The 24,283-nt window shown below is 39.0% G+C and overlaps 1 protein-coding gene across 4 annotated transcripts in view; it reads right to left on the bottom strand.

Annotated features, from left to right (window-relative positions):
- Positions 1-4,817: 4,817 nt before the first annotated feature.
- Il15 (interleukin 15) overlaps positions 4,818-24,283 on the bottom strand; it is a 68,206-nt gene continuing 48,740 nt past the window's right edge. For all 4 annotated transcript variants that reach the window (XM_055609030.1, XM_055609028.1, XM_055609031.1 and 1 more), the window contains 6 exons: positions 19,584-19,682; positions 18,379-18,476; positions 17,352-17,436; positions 9,917-9,961; positions 7,515-7,658; positions 4,818-5,201 (listed from right to left, as the gene is read on the bottom strand). In XM_055609030.1, coding sequence (XP_055465005.1) covers positions 5,091-5,201; positions 7,515-7,658; positions 9,917-9,961; positions 17,352-17,436; positions 18,379-18,476; positions 19,584-19,595 — 495 coding nt within the window. In that variant the 5' untranslated portion in view covers positions 19,596-19,682 and the 3' untranslated portion in view covers positions 4,818-5,090. The remainder of the gene's footprint in view (positions 5,202-7,514; positions 7,659-9,916; positions 9,962-17,351; positions 17,437-18,378; positions 18,477-19,583; positions 19,683-24,283) is intronic.

Raw genomic sequence — 24,283 nt, 5'->3', positions numbered from 1 at the left:
TGTTGCCACTGCTTGCAAATATTTATCCAATATTAATCCAATGGAGCACATTTCATGTTTGTTTTTTTAGAAGTAAAATAAATGTGTACTACATCATGAAGTGAGTACCTAGGGACCCGAAAATCCCCGGAATAGCAACTCCCTTCAAAGGGAGAGGTCTGAATGCCAAGCCAAGCTTCCAAGGACTATGACATCGTCATCATCATCACCATCATCATCATCATCACCACCACCATGAGGAGGTGAGGCTTTCTCGGATCTGCAGCTTGCAGTCTTTGCTAGCAGGGAGTGCTCTGTTTGGCAAATACACTGTCTGACCCAAGCAGAGTCTCTTCTATTAAAAAGCCATTCAACTGAAAAGCAGACAGCTAGCTATCATTGCAGACTGAATGATAAAGACTGAAACATGCGGCTGCCAATGTGTTACTGGGGAAGAGTTATGTTGCTGGCCTGCCCTCCACAGGAAAAACAGAAGAACCAGGCCATGTGACCCCCAAAGAGAGTGACCATTAAGTGTACTACCTTGTGCTTGCTGTTCTGAAATGAGTGTTTCATAGACATATTGCTACTCTGTGGTTTTCACACCTGAGGGATACCAGTGGTGGATGTTCTTTTTTTTTTTTTAAATGAAGTAGAAACCTTTTTAGTCAAAGTGTTTGAAGCCATGCTATTAAAAATGCTGTGTCTAGCAGTTACCTTTATTTATTCATAAATATAATTCAAACATCTTCCTTGTCAAGAGGAGAGAATTTTCTTTTACTATAAAAAGGTAATTAATTCAGGCTTGATTAACCTACTGGTACATTTGCCATATGGGAAAAGAAAGGAAAAATAACAGAATAGAATTGTATAAAGAAATAATATAAAAATATGAACCAAAAATATATACTTAAGTGTTATTTTAATCTCTTGAGTAAGACACAATTTTCCACCCCAAGTATTAAACTCATGTTTATTTTAAAAGAAATACAAGTAGCAATAAGGCATAAATACAGCACAGCTCAATTCAGGCAAAATCTCAGGTAGTTTTTGCTACATTACACATTATACATCACTGACATCAGTCAAATATTTCCAAGGCTTTTTCTCTTTGAATCAGTGCCCTAGAGAGGTGAACACTGTCATCAAATAAAATAACAGAGATGAGGTGTTTTGTGAACTTAACTCATACATGTATAAAAGAGCTATTATTACCATCAGCCCGGTGCATCCTGGGAGGAGGGCTTACAAACTTAATTAATCACAGGAAACCGAACTTGGCTATGATCTTTAAATCCTTAGGAGAGAGTGATGCCTGCCAAATTGAGCCATCTCTGCTTCGCCATCCCCATTTCCTGTCGACTCTTCGCTTTGGGAGATATTTTTTCTTCTTCTGCCTCCCCTTAAGCCCACCAGCTTACATTTGTTTTAAGCCTTGCTGTGTCTGTCCTCAGTGTTATGTATTGCTACTTGTACTTCAGATGTCTTCTGTCTACCCAGTCACATCTCACCTCTTCATACTTCTCATTTTAACTGTTCCTAGCTGCCACTCCATGGGCCTTCCTCTACTTGGCTTATCTTGATGAGAATAATTGACTTCCCTTATATCAAACAGCTTTTGGTGACATGGGATTTAGAAAACCCTACATTCAAAAAGCCTTCTTTGTTCTAAGATTTCTCCACAGACCTTCTCTGACTCTGTAGAGTCCAGTGCTTTGCTTGCACAGATGCCCCTGACTTCAGGCATTGCAAGCCCCGCATGGTGGATGCAGGGCTGTCACAGAGTGAGTACTTGCTGATACTGTAGCCCATTCGCCGTTCCACGAAATCATCAAAAGGTAGGGATGGTACTCCCAGATGGTGAATTTTATTGATCTGATATTTACTTATAAGGAGACTTTGACTTACATTTTCCCTTCAAAATAGTTTAAATGTTACCATATGAGTCTTCATTCTTTAGGACAGACAGAAATGTCACTAGTGCAGCCCTTGGAGGCAGTCAGCTCTTCCATTATCACACTTCCCTTTCCATCTTTCCCCAGCCTAGTCATTCTGGATTTTCTTTTGCCCTAGGAACGGTCCCATCCTCACTGACTGAAGCACTGTCTGTCACTCTTTTTGTTTCTCCCCTAACCTAATTCATATTCGCTGATAGCTCAGCTCACCTGTCATTGCTTCCAGGAGCTGCTCTTTGAACACACACCTTGAATGAACCTGGTCCTCCCTGATGCCCTTCACAAAGTTGATGGAGGCCAAGTAAGACCTCAAATGATGAGTTTGACAATAGGATGCTCCTGCTGGATTGCAAAGCTCATGAAGACTGACACTATGACCTTTTACAGCATCTGTTAAAATGTTCACCCAGGGTAGATTTAAAATAACTGAAGTTCTAGTATGACTGGCATAATGAATTCTTAATTTAAAAAAAAGTGACCATGACAACAAAGATACATAACTTGGGTATGGATGCTGTATTCCATGACAACAGTCTAAAAAGTCTGACACTATTTCCAAAGGCTAAATGGAGCAACTTTCTAATCTGTTTCTATGCTACAATAGTCTCCTTGGTTTCTTCAATTCCTACTGCAAAATTCAGGGTTGAAGAAGTAAATTATAGGATAAAAACATGCCTCTGCTTCATTAATTTTCTTCTGTTGTGTCAGGTAGAGTACACAGTTAGGATCAACAGACTCTTCATACAGCTAAATGCCTTATATAACACATTCTTAGCAAGAACACAATTCAGTCACTAGACATGTTCAGAAAGACTGAACCAAATCTCCTTGGAAATAGGATTTCCTCTAAGCAAAATATTTATCCATTGCATGCAAATGTTAAGCATGATTTGCCTGTGAGTGCTGATGGCGTATGTTGTGTTACATAGTCACACAAGAGAAGGAACAGGAATACACTCTCTAGGATTTTTTTGTTGCTTGAGGACAGAAAGGAGGGAGCAATCACAGTACTTGATTTTTGTTTGTGTATGTTGCTTTGATTTTTATGAGTTATTGAATTTGTCAGCCATAAACTACAATATCAAGGCATATAATTCCCTCTTTATACTGCAGCAGCAACAGCAGAAGGTAATTCTATTGATTCTCTCATCTCAGGTAAAGAATTAGATTATATAAAACTAGACTTGTAATTGGGTTATAAAATTCTCTTGGCTCACAAATTACTTATTAGTTCTGCTTGTGTTTCCACGTCCCCACCTCACAGTCCTTTTATTTTATTACCAGAGAGTGCGCAGATAATATCCTCTCATACATATTTTCTTACTTGAAATGAAAATGCAAGAATCTATTCATCAATTGCATGTTGGGCTATCAATCTAATGTTTATTTGGCTTACTTTGTCTACTTACCATTAGATATATGATTTTGTGCTTCTTTCATTATAGGAAGTATATGGCAAATATTTTTAGCAATTAGGGCAGTAGGTGGGATGTAAACAGGGCATTCACCAGGAAAATGACATTGGGCTGTGCAATGAAAGGGTGTAGAACGTGTGGACTTTGAAATAGAGATAATGGTTTGACTTTATGAGCAGACACACGAGAAACTAAATTTAGATCATGGTACATGATCATCTTACCTCTTATGTTAACTAAAAGATGCTTGCATATGCCCATTTCATCTCTTACATCAAATTAAAGGCTTGAGTTTTCTCAAATTAGCTGTGTTCAGAGACAGTAACTTTGAGCACTGGAACATTTCAATTTTAAAACCATCCAGTGCTGGTTTATAAAATGCAAGTGGGTTATTAATCACTATCAAATTCCATCAGGAACATAACTGGCATTTTGATCTCCCTTTCCTCAGATAAACACCGGATGGGGACCATTAGATTAGAAAATTAAAGTTAAAAATGGTAATTTTTCTCACTTTCTAGCAATAGGAATGCTAGAAAGCTTACACAGTATAACTAACAAATGTTAGTAAGGACTATAAAACTTTATTATTAGCTATTTTTAAGTTGCATATTAGTGTTGAATGGATGCAGGTATACGGGTATGTGGACATCCTGCTCTATCACTCTCCTCTGCATTCTCTTAGGACAGTGTGCCTCACTGAATGTGGACCTAAGCCAGTAGCCATCAAACTCCATCCATCCTACTGTTCCTCCACCACGTGAAGGGTAGGCATGGCTTTCTAAAGATGCCAGGGGTGCAAATGTGGATTGTCACACTTGTGGAGGAAATATTCCCACCTCTGAGCCATTTCCCAACAGCTATGAACAATTATATTTATGCCAAACCAAACGAAGTCCAAGAAATCAGCCCTTTTAAAACCTCAACAAGTATGGCATTAAAAACTGTGACAATAGAATAGCACTATTCAGGGAAAGGGGAGATCCTAATGCAAACATCATACTGTGTACGCTTGTACTTTCCTTGAAGGACTATCCCCCTCAAAGAAAATGCTCTTCACTTTCTCCAAGAGATGAACAAAGAGTTGGGAGATGGTTCAGTTGGGAATGTGCTTGCCACACAAGCATGAGGATTTGGGTTCAGTTCATCAGCACCCAGATAAAATGCCGAGAATGTGACAAGTGTCTATAATCTCACTTCTGAAGGGGCCAGGAGGAGACAGGAGGAGACCTAGGGTTCACTGGCCTCATAGTCTCACTAACTACTGAGCTCTGGCTAAGGAAGAGGCACAGCCTCCAAAACAAAACAAAGCAAACAAAAATAAGGAGCAAGCACCTGAGGTCGACCTCTGCCTCAACACACTTGCACACTCTTGCACTGCGCTACACACGGACAAACGTGCACACACAAACATCACACACAGCCAAACACAAACTAATAAAAATGGGAAAAGAAGAGTAAGTTTCAATTGATAAAATATACACAAAACTTTATTCCACATCTTCTGTTATATTACAAATATGTACAACTACAGTAATAAATTAAAAATAAGCAAGCAAAAAAAAAAGTCTGAGAAAAGCTCTTTTTCTCCCTTCATTTCAAAGAGTCTATGGGATCCAAGCAGCTCATCAGCTTCCTGTGAGAAAGCTTTGCTTTCCCAGCAGATCTCAAATGCACAGAGCTGTGCTGCGTCTGAGCAGCAGGAGGAGGCGTCTTAATATCTGAAGAGAATTAACTACAATCAAGACTTTTCGGAGAACATTTGTACAATGCGTATAAAACTCTGCAAAAATTCTGTGAAGTTTTTCTCCTCCAGTTCCTCACATTTCTTGCAGCCATATTCTACTATATTCTGTCAAATAAAAAGGAAGAATTTGATTTGCAAGCTGAACATATTTCTTTGTTAGGGTTATCATACTACTTAAAACACATGGTGGGGTCTTCAGACAAATATCATGTTAAGAAGAGTAACATGAGAAGGGATCAGAAGATTTACAGGGGTTGGTCTCTCCTACACTGGATTAAAATCTTTGCAAATGCATGCCATTCATGTTAGACTGTGTGCTTCCTGCCTAAAGTCCATCAGTGGGTTCCTTGTATCTCTCTTGCAGTCCACACTTCCTGAACATTCCATGGCCTCTGTGTGATGAACGCCATGCCCTTGAGACACCAAGTGAGCACTTGCCTTTCAGTTCCACATACACATACATACACATATGAATGTGTATGACATGAACGGATAACATACACACACATCATAGACTTCTAACCTTCTTACACTACTGTTGTCTACATATTCCTGGAAAGCATAACAATGTATCTTGTTTCCCAGCATTAAGCACCTTAATATTATTGGTTGATCTTAACTACATAGGCAATTGCCATAAGCACACCTTTGGGGACAACTAGAATATTACAAGTGCAGCAATCATGAATAAACATTTTAGAGATCAACTGAACCATAAAAGCAGTGCCAGCAAAAATCAAAACCAGATTTCACATCCATTAGGTGCCTGGAATTCAGTGTATGCACCAAGCACACACTGTATGCTGGACACTGTCATAATGCTTACACTGCTCTCTGCTTGGTCCTGAAAACAGTGTCAGAAAAGGAGGCAATGACACTGAGTGGCTCATCACCACTAACAGAAAACGGGAATCCTATGCAGGCCTCCCAACTACTCAGCCCTGTTCACTTTTCCAAGTAGTTATGCTAAGCTGTCATCCCCAGGCTAGTACCACACGGATCGTAAAGCTCGACACTGATACTGTCGTGAGTTATCTGTTACATTTCTCCCCATTAACAAATGACAATAATGTATTACAGAAGTAATTTAAGCATGAATAGATCCACTTTGTAAGTACCTGTGAGAAGTGTATGTTCCAGGAATTGTAATAAAACACTCAAAAGGACTTTAAAATGTATGCTGTTTGAGGCTGACTTTCCAATGGTGACATACAGACAATCACTGCTTCTAAATCTGGTACATGATTACCAGAGTGTGGCACATACAGAGAAAGGGACAGAGAGTGATGGAGTGAGGAAAGCATGGCGAATATAAATAAGTGACATCACTGAGCAGGTGACAGCTGAGCACAAACCCAAGGCAGCCCAGAATTTGGGAGAAGCCAAGGCATCTCAAGGTCATTGCACTCCTAATTGTCTGTGTACAGACACTCCTTGAGTGTCACTGACTCTATGTAACCAGCTTATTGGTTAACCCTTCTCCTCACCAGAAAGAACTCCCTTTCCCCCACACATATACACTTTCATCATGCTTAGCGACTACCAGGCTGGTTCACTCATTCAGTGATCAGCTAATTTACATTTCCTCCTTAAACGGTGACCACAGGTTCTTCTTAACACAGCATCCTGAAGTACTTATTAAATGAAATAATTTTACTGTGCCTCCTCTGCTGATAAGTTCCACCTTGTTTCCCCCACTACGGTTGTGCCGTTCAAGCCACAATTCCTTGCACTTCAGGGCATTTGTGAAGCTCATCCCTCTGCCAACCAACCAAAGGTGTCACTAGTGTTTGCTTTCTTGTGACCCTCTCCTGCTCATGATGTCTGGGATGTTCCAACTAACACTTTTGAGTATTATAAATTTTTCATTCCTTCAATTTTTACAAGGTGAGATGACAGGAGAATCACAGCTCTTGTGCCATTCACTGCACAAACTGGAGCCCATGGTTAGCTCCGGGTGTTCCCAGTGCATCAACAGACAAACAGAAATGAAGACAGCTAGATGTGAAAAAAAAAAGTGATCATCCCTAAGACTAATCTTGAGTACATAGTACCTTATCAGTCTAAAGCATAAGGAACAATGTGCGACATGAAGGACTAACCCGATACATGTGAGCCACCATCTCTGCTGTTAAACACTTGATTATGCTAACGTCTACCCACTGCAGTGGCTTGCCTACTGGTCCAGTAGGACATCAACACACTGTTCAGTATTACTCAGAAATGTCGGATTTGCCAAGGCTCTCAACGACCTCAGGATTCTGTGCATGCCAGAGCTGGTTTGACTTTTGAACACCATTCCACTGAAATCAAACTCTCTCCTGTGTGCCCCACGGGAGACTTCTGCTTGCGTATGAATGCCTTATCCCAAGCAAGCGGAAAACTTAGATGCAGCTCTCTCTGTGGTGGTTCACTCACCTTGTTAGAAAACAGAGTGCTGTTTCCAAGAATCATCACGTTTAGTACTGTATCAGTAAGGTTTTCGTCATGGTACTTGTACTCATGTAAAATAACCCGTAACTCCATGAGAAAGCAATTCATTGCAGTAAATTTGCAACTGGGCTAAAAATAAGAGTTAAAAAAGAGCCAGTTTAAAAAAAAATTCTCATTATTCATTTTCACATTGATAAGACTTTGAAAACTTTGATTAAAAAAATAAATCAGGAAATCCCATCTTATTATCTTACAAAGAAGCATAATGCCCATTCTGCTTACATTTAATTGTCAGTTTGACACAACCTAGAAGATAGTCTTTATGAGGAATTACACATTAGGTTAACCTGTAGGCATGTCCCTAAAAGCTTGTCTTCATTATTAATTCACGGAGAAAGACCCAAACTACTGTGGGTGGCTCCATTCCTTAGGCAGAGGGCCCTGAATAGTACAAGACAGAAGAGAGCTAGCTGAGAGCAAGCAAGCAAGGATTCTTGCAGTTATTCTGTCTCTGTTCTTGACTGTTAGATACTTTAAGTTCCTGTCCTGACTTCCCATAATAATGGACTATAACTTGGAATTGTAAGCCAAATAAACACTTTCTTCTCTAAGTTATTATTTGTCTGTGTACTGGTAAGGGATTATATTTACATAGGAAGTGGCTTTCTTTTCCATTGATTTTAAAATCAAAACTAAAACCAACAACAAAGAAGGAGGATAGTATTATTGTCCAGAAGGAAACATGGGTGTAAAAGGCTACCATTTCTTACTGAGCATGACTCTTTCACTGTGCGAGTGATAAAGCAGTCTACAAGTGACAAAATCTGCAATAATATTTAGGGTCAGACTGTATGTTCACATCTTATGGCATGATAACTTGCAAGTCATAGTGTCCCTACAGTTCCCAAAAGAAAGAATTCTAAGAAATTCGAGAGAAGAATCAAAGCAAAGGTGGTGCCCACTCATGGCCTGGCCAGGTCAGACAGGAACTATGAACAAGAAAATGTATTTCTTGTAAGAGTTACTTCACAAAACCGTAAACTTAAACAAAAATAATGAAGAACAAAATAATAATAATAATAATAATAATTAAATGAGAACTAATCTGTGCCTGAGTCTACGGCACTCACACCTACATTTCTATTGCCCTGAGTCGCAAGGCTGTCTTCCAGCATGGGAAGGCTTACTGATTAGGTGGGGGTAAAAAAATGCAAAATCAGAAAAGGGGTTATCTAGATCTTACCCATGTGTTTGGTGGACATCTGCTTGTATGAATTTCAGGTTCCACCTTCTACTAAACCAACCATGAGCAGGGGCACAAACCTTCCACCTGGAAGAAGTTCCCAGTGACACCCAATACGCAGTTTGGTTTGGTTCTAGTTTCATTTCTGTCTCTGTCACTGTGATAAAATACTCTGACGAAGAGCAACTTCAAAGAGAAAGGATGCCTATTTTGCTCACAATTCTGTGGTACAATCCATCATCTCAGGGAAGTCAAGACAGCAGAACTTAAAGACAGCTGATCAGACCCACAGTTAAGAGCATGCAGCTGTGCTCAGGGCTCCTCCAGCATTCTCCACGCTTAAGCCCAGGATTCAGCCCATAAAGTGATGCTGCCCGGTTCAGGGTAGATCTTCCCACCACAGTTAAATACCCTGTAGACATGATCCCGGGTAAAGCTCACTGATATTCTTACTAGGTAATTTCCAATTGTGAGAATTTAACAATTTAAATTAAATTAGTCACTACGTTTCCCAAGCAGTGGAATTGGAGATGTATCTAGAGTGAAAAGAGGAGCGATGTGACCAGTGCGTACACCCATCAACAATGTCAGTGTATTGTAACGACGCGAGTTCATCCTTTAGAAATTCTAGTATATTGTTTGGATTATGCTTTTCTCTCACGTATAGACTAGCTAAAAGACTTTTTACAGGTATAGAGAGCCATGCAAAACATAAAACATGGATACCCTTAAGCAAGTTGCAATAGGTGTTATTGAAGATGGTGATTCATTACAGCATTAGGAATAATGAGTTTGATGGAGACATTTCGATCGAATCATTTAACCTGATTCGTGCATATAATCCTATGATGATCTAATTGCATCACAGAAATATATGAGATTTTGTTTGACACTGGAAAAAGGTTTTCTGGGTTGTGTGTGTGTGTGTGTGTGTGTGTTTGTACATTTTGATTTGGAACCATTACAAAAGTAGCATTTATGTAGCTCTTTGTTCTGGGTTCCACAAATTCAATGATCTCTTAGAAATGTCACGGGTCAAACGCCAGGAAAACCGACCATAGTGAGATTTCAAAACTATAACTATTCCAATGAAGTCATGGGAATATGGCTAAAACACTGAAAAAAAAAAAACAAAACTACTCACATGAAAGTCAATGTCAGTGTATAAAGTAGTATCAATATGAATATGCTGAAAAAGAGAAAATGAGCTAATTTAGGTATGATAATAACAACTTCCTGTGAACAATAAATTTAGTCCTTTAAATTAACTTTGAATTCTGCAAGAATTTTAAGTTCCTGCAACTGTAAGAGAACATATCAAGAGATTCTTTGATCCCTTCTCTGAGTTACCCTGCTGTTACTTGTTTAGCCATAACACAATTTTCTAACAGGGAAATACATATTGATGTAATGTTTCTTCCTTCTCCAGATTTTACCAATTTTTACCCTCTTGTCCAATCCTATACCTTTAACATTTCAAGAATGTGAAAGAAATAGAGTTATATAGAATGCAACCTTTTAAGATTAGCTTTTTAGGGAACCAGAGGGTACAGGAGCTCCACAAGAAGACCAACAGAGCCAACTAAGCAGGGCCTGGTCAGAGAGGGCAGGAGGGAAGGGATTGCAGATACTGATGCACCAACCAAGGACCATGCATGGACTGGACGTAGGCCCCCTGATCAGATGTAGCTAATGGACAGCTTGGTTTTCTTGTGGATTCCCTAGTAAGAGGAGCAGAGGCTGTTTCTAACAAGGTCTCTGTTGCTTGCTTTTTGATCTGGTGAGCCCTGGTGAGGGATGCCTCACCAGGCCACAGGGCAAGAGGATGGACTCAGTCCTGATGCAATTAGATGTGCTGAGGTGGGTTGTTGTTGTTGAGGATCCCTTTTTCTGAGGAGTATGGGAGGAGGGTTAGGGGGGATGAGGAAGGGAGGGTGGAACCAGTAGGAGAGGAGGGAGGGGTATAAAGTGAATAGATGATAGATAGATAAATATGTAGGTTAGGTTGGTAGACAGATAGGTAGGTAGGTAGGTAGGTAGATACATACATACATACATACATACATACATACATACACAGATAGATAGATAAGAAAAAAAGATTAGTTTTTTAAAAGTTAACAATTTGTCCAGTTATGTTATAGAAAAAAAAACAAAACAAAACAGCAGAATGTCTTGAGCTTTCTTCTGCCCCTTTATCTGATTCCAGTTCCCTCCATTGTTTATGTGCATTTGTTATGACCAATGACATACATTGCTACATTTTGGGTATTTAATGCCCCCCCAAAAAACTCTTGGTTCCAGGATGGAAATGGTGAAACCTCTAGAAAAAGGATCTAAGAGAGAGTAAGAGGTCGCTGGGACATGACTTTGAAAGACACTGTAGGACTTTCAGCTCTTCATACTTCCTTCTTTTTGCTTTCTAAACAACAACAACAACAACAACAAAATTACCCTTTAGAAACTGGCAGTCCCACTAAAGAATCCAAATCAATAATTTTCCCAGTCATAGACTGGGACCACTAAAGCCATCAGTCAAAATAAACCTTTTAGCTTTTAAATTTAATTATCTCAGGTATTTTGCTATTAGTGGAAAGCTGATGAATACACACTGTGCCAGAATATTAGGGTTCTGTTTTATGCTATATAATATTATGTCATAAATAACATATATAAGTAATATATAGTTTTATATTTTTGTAATATATAATATATACTTTATATTATAATATATAACATATATAGTATGCATGTGATATGATATTAACTCACAGAGATCCTTCTGCCTCTGCCTCTTGAGTCCTGGAATTAAAGGTGTTCACTACCAACCCAAGCCTGTCCACCTATTCTATTAATCTACAGTATGGATGCACCAAGATAAAGACCATGGTGAATAAAAGAGGTGAGAGATTTGTTTTTAATCCCAAAAGAAAAGCTGTCTTTCACTCACTGCCAGCAATGGTAGTTTAAGTATTCTAGTACATATTTTATATTAAGTTGTTCCTACTGTGCTCCTACTGTGCTGAGAAATCTTGCCTTGAACTAGTTCTCCAACAGTTTGCTGAAACTACTATGACAATTTCATATATGCACTTTTCTCGAATTCTAAAGGCAATCAGTCTCTCAAAGGGATGTGCCAGCAGGTCTCCCAAACTTCTCACTTTGCCTTGTCAATGTCCATCTATCTTTTCTCTATCTCCTCAGGATGTCTTCCTCCTGTGTACCTTCCTTGTATGTAGCATGGTTTCCTGTCTTTCTAAGGATAATTGATCACATTGTATTAGAACCATCCTAATGACCCTATTTTAACTTAAATGGCTCTTTAAGGACCCTCTATCAAAGCACAGTCATATGATGGTGTACGGACAGTCATTAAAAGACTGTATAAGAGATGCTGAATTTATCATGTCTTTTCTAAATCAATTGATATAATTTTTTAGGCTCCTGATTTATCAGACCAAATTGATTCATTAATTGATCTTCAAATAATTAAATGATTTTTCATACCTAGATTAAATCCCATATGGTGATGATATATAATTCCTATTATATGCACTGATAGATATGATTGGAAACATTGTATTGAGGAATTTTATACTAAGTACATGAGAGTTGCTTATCTTTGGTTTCATATTTCAATGTGTCTTTATCAAGTTTTACATCAGGGTAAGATTACTCTTCTAAACTGAATTAGAGGGCTTTCCTTCCTCCTATGCTCTAGAAAAACCTGTGCACATCATTAGCAATCCTTGCAGTAAGTTTCAGGATGCTAGAGCAAAGTCAGCTGCCTCTGAAGGTTCTTCTAGTGGGTTCTGCATGGTGAACTGAACAGCGTCAGTGGTTATAGTAGTACTTGAACCACTGATTTCATCATTGTTATGTTTTGGGAGTTTTTGGTCTTCGAAGAATTTGCCCATTTCCAGTAAGTCCTTGGTACAGAATCTGCAGTTACAAGAAACTAAGGGAATTGTGACAATTTTTATCCCCACAGATACTGTGCCAATAACCACCAATTCCATCCATGGTGCTGATGATTTGTATCGTCTCTTTTATTATTAGATGTTTACTAATTTCATTGATTTTTTTTCCCGAGTAGTGCCTTTATGTTTCATTGATTTGCCCACTGCTTTTCTGATTTCAACTTAATTTCTGCTCCCAGATCTATTCTTTCCTTCCTTCTACTTGCATTGAATTTATTTTGTGATTCTTCTAATCTGAGGAGATGTAACTTCAGTTACTAATATGATGCTTGGTATTGCCTCTTTTTTAATATAGTAATTTATTTTTAAAGATTACTCATCTTTAGTAGTTAACATTGTAGTAGACTGGATTTCATTTTATTCATTTCTATGAGTTTTTTTCACATATTTGAGAATTAGTCTTTGACCCATGAATTATTTAGAAATATATTATTTAACTTGTAAATTTGAGAGGCTTTCCTGTTGTACTTTTTCATCTCTAGTTTGATTCCACTGTGTTCTAAATATACTTTCTGCACGATCAAAATTCTGGTAAGTTTTATGAACCTTACTTTATGGATCAGGATATATTTAATCTTGATGACTATTTTATGGGAATTTTAAAAAGTTTGCTCTGATGCCATTGGGTAAAAAGCTTCATGCACAAAGTCAAATTCCATTAGCTGGTTTTTGTCATGGTTTCTATCCTTTTGCAGTTTTTTACTTAATTGTCTAGTTAGTCATTGCATGGGAGACAGTGATATCCACAACTTTGATCATAAATTTGTCTGTTTCTTCTTTGCACTGTTAAATTTTGTGTCATGAACTTTGAGACTGTTGCTTGGTGCCTATGTATCAAAAATCGTGTTTCTTCTTTATGAATTTTCTTTCGTCATTAGTGCTGTTCTTAGAATTAGCAGTTGCATTTCCCATCAAATCGGCTTTACCTGATATTATTATAAGACTAATAATGGTCTGGATTATGACTTCCCTCTTGGTATGACTAGCGGTTTTTCCTTGTATCTGGGTATGATTGCTATTGTGTTAAGGGGTTCTTGCCCTGCTTGAGTATGCAGTCAATCACCTGTTGATATGTTTTGCATGCAGCCAGAATTTTGTGTGCTGATTCTTTTTTTTTAATTTTTTTCCTTTTTAACTTATTAATTACACTTTATTCACTTTGTATCTCCCCCATAAAACCCTCCCTCCTCCCCTCTTAATCCCACCTTCTTTCCTCCTTCTTCACGCATGTCCCTCCCCAAGTCCACTGATGGGGGAGGTCCTCCTCTCCTTCCTTCTGATCCTAGTTTATCAGATCTTATCAGGAATGGCTGCATTGTCATCTTCTGTGGCCTGGTAAGGCTGCTCCCCCCTCAGGGGGAGGTGATCAAAGAGCAGGCCAATCAGTTTATGTCAGAGGCAGTCTCTGTTCCCATTACTATGTAACCCACTTGGACACTGAACTGCTGTGGGCTACATCTGTGCAGGGGTTCTAGGTTATCTCCATGCATGGTACTTGGTTGGAGTATGAGTCTCTGGGAAGACCCCTGTGTCCAAATTTTCTGGTTCTGTTGCTCTCCTTGTGGAGCTCCTGTCCTCTCCAGATCTTACTAGTTCCCACTTCTTACATAAGATTCTATGCACTCTGCCCAACAGTTGGCCATAAGTCTCAGCGTCTGCTTTGATTAGTCTGCAGGGCAGAGCCTTTCAGAGGCCCTCTGTGGTAGGTTCCTAACTTGTTTACTGTTTTCTTCTTCTTCTGATGTCCTTCCTCTTTGCCTTTTGGGATGGGGATTGAGCATTTTAGTCAGAGTCCTTCCTCTTGATTAGTTTCTTTAGGTGAACAGATTTTAATAGGTTTATCCTCTATTATATGCCTATATGAGTGAGTATATATCATGTGTGTCTTTCTGCTTCTGGGTTACCTCACTCAGGATGATCCTTTCCAGGTCCCACCATTTACCTGCAAATTTCATGATTTCCTTGTTTTTCATTGCTGAGTAATATTCCATTGTGTAGATGTACCACAATTTCTGTATCCATTCTTCAGTTGAAGGTCATCTGGGCTGTTTCCAGCTTCTGGCTATTACAAATAAAGCTGCTACAAACATGGTTGAGCAAATGTCCTTTTTGTGTACTTGAGCCTCTTTTGGGTATATGCCTAGGAGTGGTATGGCTGAATCCTGAGGAAGAGCTATTCCTAGTTGTCTGAGAAAGTGCCAGATTGATTTCCAGAGTGGTTGTACAAGTTTACATTCCCACCAGCAGTGGAGGAGGGTTCCCCTTTCTCCACAACCTCTCCAGCATGTGTTGTCCCTTGAGTTTTTCATCTTGGCCATTCTCATGGGTGTCAGGTGAAATCTCAGGGTCACCTAAGCTGTTTTCAGCACCTCTATGGACCCTCCATTGTAATTCTCACTTACTGCAATAGGAATCACTTTTTTAGACTATGTTTCTTGATCCATAGAAACAAAATATAGCTTTCAGGACTGTCATTTAGTACTGGATTCCTGATCTTTTTTGACTAGATTCAACAGAAACTGCTACAAGGCCATGTGGTATCTCTATGCAGGAGAAGATGATCTACAGTGCCTAGAAAAGATATCTCATTCTAAGGCTAATGTCACATTGGGTCCCCTTCATGTAACCTATTTTTCAGATAAGGAAAAGGAGTTTCTGACTTATGAGGAATTGAGCTCCTTGGGCTACTTTGCATAAAAACTGAATTTATTTTTTATCCCTTTAGAAGTCCCTTAAAAATTTTTGCACCTTTGTTTTGATATTTACTCTTCTTGTATCTCCTCTCATGTCCATGCCCCTTCCCTACCCACCCAACTCTGTGTCCTCTTTTTACTTTTTTTTTTCTTAAATCCATATCATCAGAATTGCTCATCTCCTCTCATCAGATGTGTGCCCATCTGCTGAGCTAGGTGACTCTCTTTCTCCCAGCTGTCAGGTTTGACTATTAACTGTCAACCCTTCATCAGCTGGGGGTGAACTTTATGTCACCTCTGCACTTCATGCTGAGATTTTATTTGACTTGAGATTGTGGGGGTCTGGAGTATGCTGTCATAACTGCTATGAGTTCATATGTACAGCTGCCCTGTTGTGTTGAGAAAACAGTTTCCTTGTAGTCATCTCCCGCCTCAGGCTCTTACAATTTTTTTAAGACCTCTTTTACAAATACCCCCGAGTCTTGGGAAAAGGACATGAAATACAGAAATCCCATTAAGGGCTGAGCGCTCTGAAGGCTCTCATTCTCTTCACCTTGATCAACTGTGGGTCTGTATTAATCACCATCTAAGGCAAAAAGGAGCTTCTCTGATGAGCTCTGGGAGATGCATTAATCTATGGGTACAATGACAAGCCTTTAGGAGTCACTTTCATGCTACACATTTAGTAGAATAGTAGTAATAAGTTCTCCACAAGAGCCTAGGACCTGTCTAGCCACAGGCTCTTAGTTCTGATAAAGGTGTAAATCTTAACAATAACTAGAATTTGAAAACACTGTCTTATGAGGCATAAGTTCATGGATTTCTTCACAAAAATTATTTCAAATGGTAGTTCATGGAAGTTTATAGAAAAACATGACAGATGCATATTTCATAGCCATTATATGTTTTTCTCTGGAAAAAAAAAATGATAACAGTGACCGGACCCAGCATGGGTCCCTATGTGACACAGTACCAACTTGCCATAAAAGACACGACTAGGGGCACGGCTCTTTTGGATAACTAACTGCTTTTAGACTGGATTTGAGACCTGCTCAATAAAAGGACATTTCATGCCTGGAACTATAATCCTGATCAAAAGGCCATGGCTGAGAGGTCATATGCAGTAGGGCAGAGCCTGCTACTGATATTTTCATAATGGCCATGCTGTCAAATTACCTCTTAAATATTTATGGTTATGCCTATTGACCCAAAATCCTGTCAGCCTTGGTCAGAGAAACTTATTTTTTTTCCAGTGGGAAGCAATCAGTGCTGAGGCATAATTGGTCAATGTGCTACGAAGAAGAGATGACTGCTTGGCACTAAATGAGACATCGTTACCAACCCTACTCCCTGTCCTACCAAGGCTCAGGGAATACTCATGAAAAGGAGGCAGAAAAAATTTGAAAGTCAGAGGGTAGGGAGAAGTGTAGTGAAATCCTGTCTTCTGGAGGTGATACAGCTATCACATGTATGAACCCACAGAACATTTTTCTGCAGATCTAGTCTGCCACAATGACATTGTAAAAGGGGGTGTGTGCTCCTGGCTCCGCCCCTCCCATCAGAAACTGCTGGCCCTTGATATCTACTGGGAGAGGGAAAATTATTGTCTTTTGATGGTGTCCCCATTCTTATTTTTCAGTAAGTACATGGCTATGAACTTACTGGCAACATTAATCAGACTTACTGAGTTATCAAAAAAAAAAAAGCAAGAAAAAACTGGTATGAAGTTAGGAGCAGACTCGGTGGAGAGTTAGAAGAAGGACCTTACAATGAGTGAAATGGGCAGTAGATGAGATTTTGTCTTACTACATGTACGACATTCTAGAGAATAAAAGTTATAATAAAATAAAATATATCAAATATGAACTTTGAACAAAAAGTAGAAAAGTGAAAAATGAGTACTCACTTTACTAAAATTTTGAATTTTTTCCAGGTCAATTCTTATATATTCCCAGTTGGCCTCTGTTTTAGGGAGACCGATAATGAGACAGCTGAAAGAAAACACAAAGCCAAACAATTTGCAAGAGGCTGCTGTTGTCTGACAGAGTCCATGAGCAACAGAACAATCAAGATCATTTATTCTCACTAGAGAAAAGAGCAGTTGTAGCCTGTCTCCATGTTTGCAACAGCTCTGTGGGTAAATGGAAATAACAAATACGTAGTCCAAGTATGATGTTCTAAACTAATTTGTGGAGGACTGTCCAACCTTGAGGATTAGAGAAGGCGAATTGGATAGTCGTAAGTAACCACATTCAGTTTATCCCAACACAACTGGAGTAGTACCTGATGTGTGGCATTGCTCAATGAATGCTCTTGAATTGATTACTGGTTTTCTTGACGTACAGGTTCCATGAAACTTTAGGGCTGGTCAGTGTAAAATCTTAAACTCTCATCATTTTCATGTAACAACTGTGAGAGTAAGTGTCCCCTTTCCATGATGCTCACACTATTCTGAGGCTGGGGAAATTTTATAGTCACGGAAAATTTGTCTAAATACCAAGATGGATAATCACAAATTTATTCACTCTGGTTAGAACTCAAATTTAATACACAGAATAAAAGACATATTGATCACGTGACTGTGGATGGATTCTGAAAGCCTTAGGAAAAAAACACTTACTCTCAGAAGGATCATGAACAAAGCATGTCAGCCAATGGCAATCTGTCCAATGAGGACAATTTACATGCATGATATCAGTAAATGGGATACTTATTGCAGATTGCTTTGGGAGATAGAATACTCATATGCCAAAGTGCAGAAACTCCCAGTTAGATATTCGCCAAAGTTCCCTGAGCAGCCCCATAGTAACCTGATATCTCACCCTGAAGAGTGAAGACCTACACACAGGCAAACAGAACACACTGCAGTTTCAACAGCAAGACAGCCAAGGACAAATGATTATGATAACAACTATGATTGCAGGTGAAATTACCCCAAAATGAAGACATGAATGCCAGCCTCAGTTAAAAAATGACTGTTGAGAAGGAAACACAAGCAGCATGAGATGGATGCATTCCTCATATATGGTTTCTGTAAAACACAATCATAGATAATATGGTAAAATATCTCTAATTAAAAGCATGTAGGGCTGCATTTTATCGTAATTTAGGTCCAAAATTGTAAAGGTGTCATTTTAAAACCAATATTCTTTATCAGAAACAGTGAACTCTCAATGAATCTACTGTTTGGTTTTACTTTAGTCTCCAACTATCTGTATGTACAAAATCTCCAGTCAATGATAACTGCCATTTCTTAGCTATTGCCATGCATATCCGTAGGACCAGTGAGCTATTTCTGTCACCATTCAATTCCTCTCACTCTCCTTTTTAATAGACTACATATTATATACAGCATAGATTAGTAATGCAAAATAATAGCAAGAGCAATAATAGAACATTAATTTCATGCAAGTATATGTTGATCAAAATACATATTATCACTTGGAGAAAACTGAATAAAAATTAAACCAATAAAGACATAGGGGCCAGGTAGTATGTGTACTTAATCCTAGAGAAGCAAATTTCACTTGAAATTCTGTGAGCTCAGGACTATCCTGATCTATATAGCAAGTCCCAGGCCACCCAGGACTACAATGAGATGAGATCCTATCTCAAAAAGAAGTGTATGTATCCTTTCTCATTCTAACAGCCCCTACATAACAACTTTCCTTGGTTATTTAGAACCTCATTTGTCTGACTCAGACCCAGTTTTGATTCTTTGACCTGGCTCTTCATTTTGTCAAAGCTTTTATAGTTAGAGAGAGCACTGTCAACCAACACTTCAACCACCAGGAGTCTGTGTTTATTCTGTGTACACTCTAAAAAGATGCATAACACCAGACCTTGCCCTCAGAGACACAATTTATGGAGTGGATAGACATCTAGAGAACAAGAGAGACAGAGCTAAGTGAACTAGTGCATTATCAGTGGCACAGAGAGCACGGGCAGACTGTCAGTCTTGTTTTCAAAAGCCCATGTTATTTATTTTTAAAATAAAGACAAACCTTAGGAAAATGGACATCTGTCATAGCTGGAGATGTTTGGAGAATATTCATGCCACTTATTATAAAACAGAGCTGAGATTAAGGTGACCTTATAAGAAAAGTGATATGCTATTTTTGTTTGTTTTCTTACTTACCAAAATTTTCATTACTTAATGCCCAGGTGGATGCTTAAGAGTTGATGAAGAACTGGCTATGGCTACGGGCTTCCAGCAGCTGTCCATACAGAACACCTCCTGGAATACAACAAGGGTAAAGGGTAATAAAAAACACAATCAGGCAAGTTGGAAGCAGACAGGGAAGCTCCTGGTGTTTATGGATCAGCTGCTTTCCAAAGGGTCCTCTATATGTTACTTAACCCATGCATCACATTTAGCCCCCACTGAGAGCAACATTTAGAAAATCTGATTATGGTCTCACAGAAATCACGTGACTGAAGGACTAGTGACTGAAGGACTAAAGACCAGGTTTGCCTGAGTACAAAGAACAAAACCATTTTTTCACATATGTCCCAGATCTAACAGATTTCAGGGCCATGCTGATTAGAGTTAAAGGCATCCAAATACATAGACTCACATAACCACCAATGGATAATCTATTTTACAGCAACAGCTACATCTACTGACTTTGAATAGATATCTTAGGCTTGCTCTTTAAATTTTTTTTTGTTTGTTTGAGAAAAGGTGTCCCTTTTTAACCTTGGCTGCCCTGGTCTCTCTTTACAGACCAGATTAGCTTCTAACTCACAGAGATCCACCTGCCTCCCGAGTGCTGGGATTAAAGACATACACCACCACGCCTGGCAAACAATATTTAATTGGAACACCATTTGTGAATTTCCTAAGCAACAAAATTTTATTTTTTTCTAAGTCAACATAGGGGAATATGTCATGGTTAAACACCTCCATTCAATTCCATTTCATTAAAACATTCAAACTCAAAATATGTCAAATATGGACAGTCTTGCTACATAAAAATGATCATATTAGTTGACCTTACCAATGAAAATATCAAGATCTGTTGCTTTACTAACACAATTTATTTCAATCAATTATCTTAACATTTTATACATTTCAGATGCTTCCTAATGTGCATATGTTTGCTGTAAATATGTGTAATTATTACTCTTTTGAAGTTTAGTGTGTCTACATCTGTGTTTGTATGTGGTGTGTGCTTGTGTGTTTGTGTGTATGTGCGTGTGTGCATATTCATGCATATGCCATGATACATGTATGGAAGTCAGAGAAATTGTGTGAGTTCCTGCTCTCCTTCCACCACATGGGTTTCTGGAATCAAACTTAGAGCATCGGGCTTGGCAGCAAGCACTGAGCCATCTTGTTATCCTGTGTATACTACACAGTGTATAGTAAATAATTCTTAAAAGAAAAAAACTAGCATTCATTAGGGTATAAAACAAGATACTAGATCTTTGTGGGCAGTGCAGTGCTTCCCTGAAGCCTTGATCCCATGTTCCACGTGGCACTGGAATTAGACTTCCCCTCCCAGCAACAATTCACATGTTAAGCGCAAATGTTCAAAGACCAGAAAGGCTGAGTACCCACACCTGATGTTTGCACCTACAGCCTACATCACCTGGACCCATAATGGAAAGCGTAAGCAGCAAAGACCTGAGAGTCAGCCAGGTTTTTCCAGTCAACCCACATTGACCTTTGTGAGTTTGTACTTCGTGTTCTTACTTTCACTTCAGGAAAGCCTGATTAGCTTTTCCTCAGGTCTCCTTTTGTTCTTTGTCTGGGAAAGCGTCCTGACTGTAGTCTTTTTACTAAGGACCACGATTTTCCAGTTTACCTGTAACAAGAGCTTATTATATTATGTGTATGTGTATGCTCCAGGCATGCTAACCTGTGAGTGACAGACAAACTGGAACAGGCAGAGGAATGGATTTAAACCTGTGTGTGAAAAGTAAGCACAGACAGAGAAGAGCGCGGAGCCTGACAGACAATTAAGGCCAGTGGAGCCATATGCATGGGGTGTTTACTTTCTATATTTCAGGTCTTCAGAGCTAATTTTTATTTTAATCCTACTTTGAAGAGGGGGCAGATGTTAGCCACGAGTGAGGAGCAAAACAGTGTGAAGTTGGGGAAAAGTGCCTAAACAAGAACATGTCTAGCCAAGCAGTGTGGTTACAGGGTTGGGTTGTTTTCTTAATGGTATGAAAGTAGGAGATCAGTGAGCATGCTGTCACTACTGTACAAATTAGAAGTGATTTCTTTCTTTTTTATTTATTCACTTTATATCCCAATCGTAGGCCCCTTCCTCCACTCCTCTCTGTCCCCCTTCCCTACTCCTCAGAAAAGGGAAGCAATGGAACATAACCTGATGTCCAGGGACAAACAGCTGTACCTGTTTCTCCAGAGACATTCCAAAAGCACTTTATTCAAACACCAAGGGCCAGGTAATAAGTAGTTCATACTTTGAAAGTTTTGTAGTTTTTCTCATAATTAGGGCAAAAATATCCACTACAGCTTGAAGGTGTCTGCAGATAATGAATAGGGTTGGCAGCACCACAATTCAGCTTTCTCATCCAAAGAGGTAGCTGGTGCCTCCGACTCACCAAACATCTCTTGACAAACAAGTATGTTTTTCTGATGACAACTGGCTCCAATGAATACCTTGCTGCAGCTTCACTGAAACAGCTGAGAAAGTCCTATCTTTAGATGTCTCACACTTTATACTAACATTTTTTCAGTGTTTATTTTCAAGCTTCAGGAGTCAGTGGAATTCTACAGGAAGCTCACCCAGTTCCCATTAGAACAAGTTGTCATGAAAATGCCATCCTGGGCTCACTGTTTCACTGTGTCTCTCCTTCAGGCATGCATTTCACCATGGTGAAGCCACATACACCGTTGACACTGTCACCAAGGGCCAGACTGATGAGGCCATTTGGTTGCACTTTCAGCTCCAAAACAGTGAGTTAAGTATGCTTCTTTTCTTTAGCGGGGTCCAGCTTCAGGGATGGTGTAAGAGCAACAGGAAATAGAGTGGTGCATGCCTTTAAATATTACAGTTCATCACAAAACAACAAAAATAAAGGACCAGCCAAACGCACGTGCGTGCACACACACACACACACACACATACCTATATACTTGACATTTAATATACCTGATTTATATAAATGCTTAATACTGACAGGTATCAAACATAAGGTTTGAACCAACTGAGATATAAGCACTACCAAGAAACTGTAACTAAACAAAAAAGTAACATTTTTATAAAATAAATACAAAACACGTTGGATAGTTTATCATTTAGAATAGATAAAGAACACCACATATGCATACAGGGTGCATACATTAAGTGGACTTCCTAGGGTTTGGTTGGTTGTCTTTTGTTTTGTTGTTGTGTTTTTCTTTAATTTAGAAATGTTTTCAAAACTGTTTTCAAAAGTGTCCTTGAAAAATCCCAAGTCGGACAACTCTGTGGGGCAGACATCCTGGACAGCATCTTTGAAAACAGAGCAACCAGCCAGACCTGCTGTCCAGAGACATTCTAAAAGCACTTTATTCTGCCAAGGCATTCTGCATTGCAAGGCAGTGAAAAATTATGACAGAGGGTTAAAAATTACAATATATGACCTAAAAGGAGTTCCAGAAAGAAACAGAAAAGAGAATGGAAGTAATTAAGAGATAGATAGATAGATAGATAGATAGATAGATAGATAGATAGATAGATAGACAGATAAAAGAAAATGTCAAGGAAGAAAAAGAAACACAAATTTTCACAAGGAAGGAAGTTAAAGGGGTAAATAAAAACTAAGCAATTTAAAAACTCCACATATTCACAGCAAGTTGTTTACAGACAAATCAGAGGGATCTGATGATGTCATACAAGACTAGGAAACTCAACCTCAAACTTCTCAGGGAAGACTAGTTTAACCTTTTCTCTGTATTGGAGAAAAGGTCACCAAAGCTCTCTCATATCAGACCTTAGAAAACGTAAGAGCTAGGGCTGGAGAGAGGGCTCAGAGGTTAGGAGCACTGACTGCTCTCTGCCGAGGATGTGAATTCAGGTCTCTGCACAGACACTGGGCAATTCACAACTCGAGCTCCAGTTCCAGGAGACCTCACACCCTCTTCTGCTCTCCATGGGCATCTTTATAGACATGGTAGACATCCCCACACACATAAAAACACATACACACACTCACATACATTCACACACACACACAAAAAAAAATCTAAAAAATTTTTAAAATGCAAGGACCCATAGTAATGTTCACAAAACAATATGAAAATGTATTCGTTACAATAAAAAAAGAGCCAGCCAAGCTTTAAAAAAAAAAGTGAGATAAAGTAAAGAATGGTAAGTTTATTTTTAACAGCATTTTATATCACTTGCTGATATGTATCCCACACTTCTGTGGTTAGAAACTTTACACATCTTGTTCACTATTAAACTCCCAAAACTAAAGTTAAGCCAACAGAGGTACACTATATACACCACATGGTCTGCATGTTGTTAGTTGGGATGTGGGTGCTGAGAGTCAAACTCAGGTCCTCCGGAAAAGCAGTCACTGCCCTTAACCACAGAGCCACCTCTTCAGCTCCTCACCACACTTTTAAAGCACGCTTTTTAAGGCACTATTTCAAAGTAGTAAAAATCCACAGATTGTCAGCACCGCTATGCAGAACTCTGCTAATTGTATACGCTCGTGAACTCATCACAGCCACTGTGGCGTAGGCACTATTTATGAAGGCAAACGCTCCCCTCATGTGCTCCATCCTCAGCTCTAAGGTGAGGCAACCATAGACGTATCCATGAACATTTACATAGCGTAACAGACAACTAAGACCACTGATGGTTGCCATGGGAA

The sequence above is a fragment of the Psammomys obesus genome, unplaced genomic scaffold (genome assembly GCF_907164565.1).
Source record: "Psammomys obesus unplaced genomic scaffold, mPsaObe1.curated_primary_1811, whole genome shotgun sequence".
Classification (NCBI taxonomy): Eukaryota; Metazoa; Chordata; class Mammalia; order Rodentia; family Muridae; genus Psammomys; species Psammomys obesus.
The sequence above is the reverse complement of the archived record's forward strand: the minus strand, read 5'-3'. Positions and strand labels throughout refer to the sequence as shown.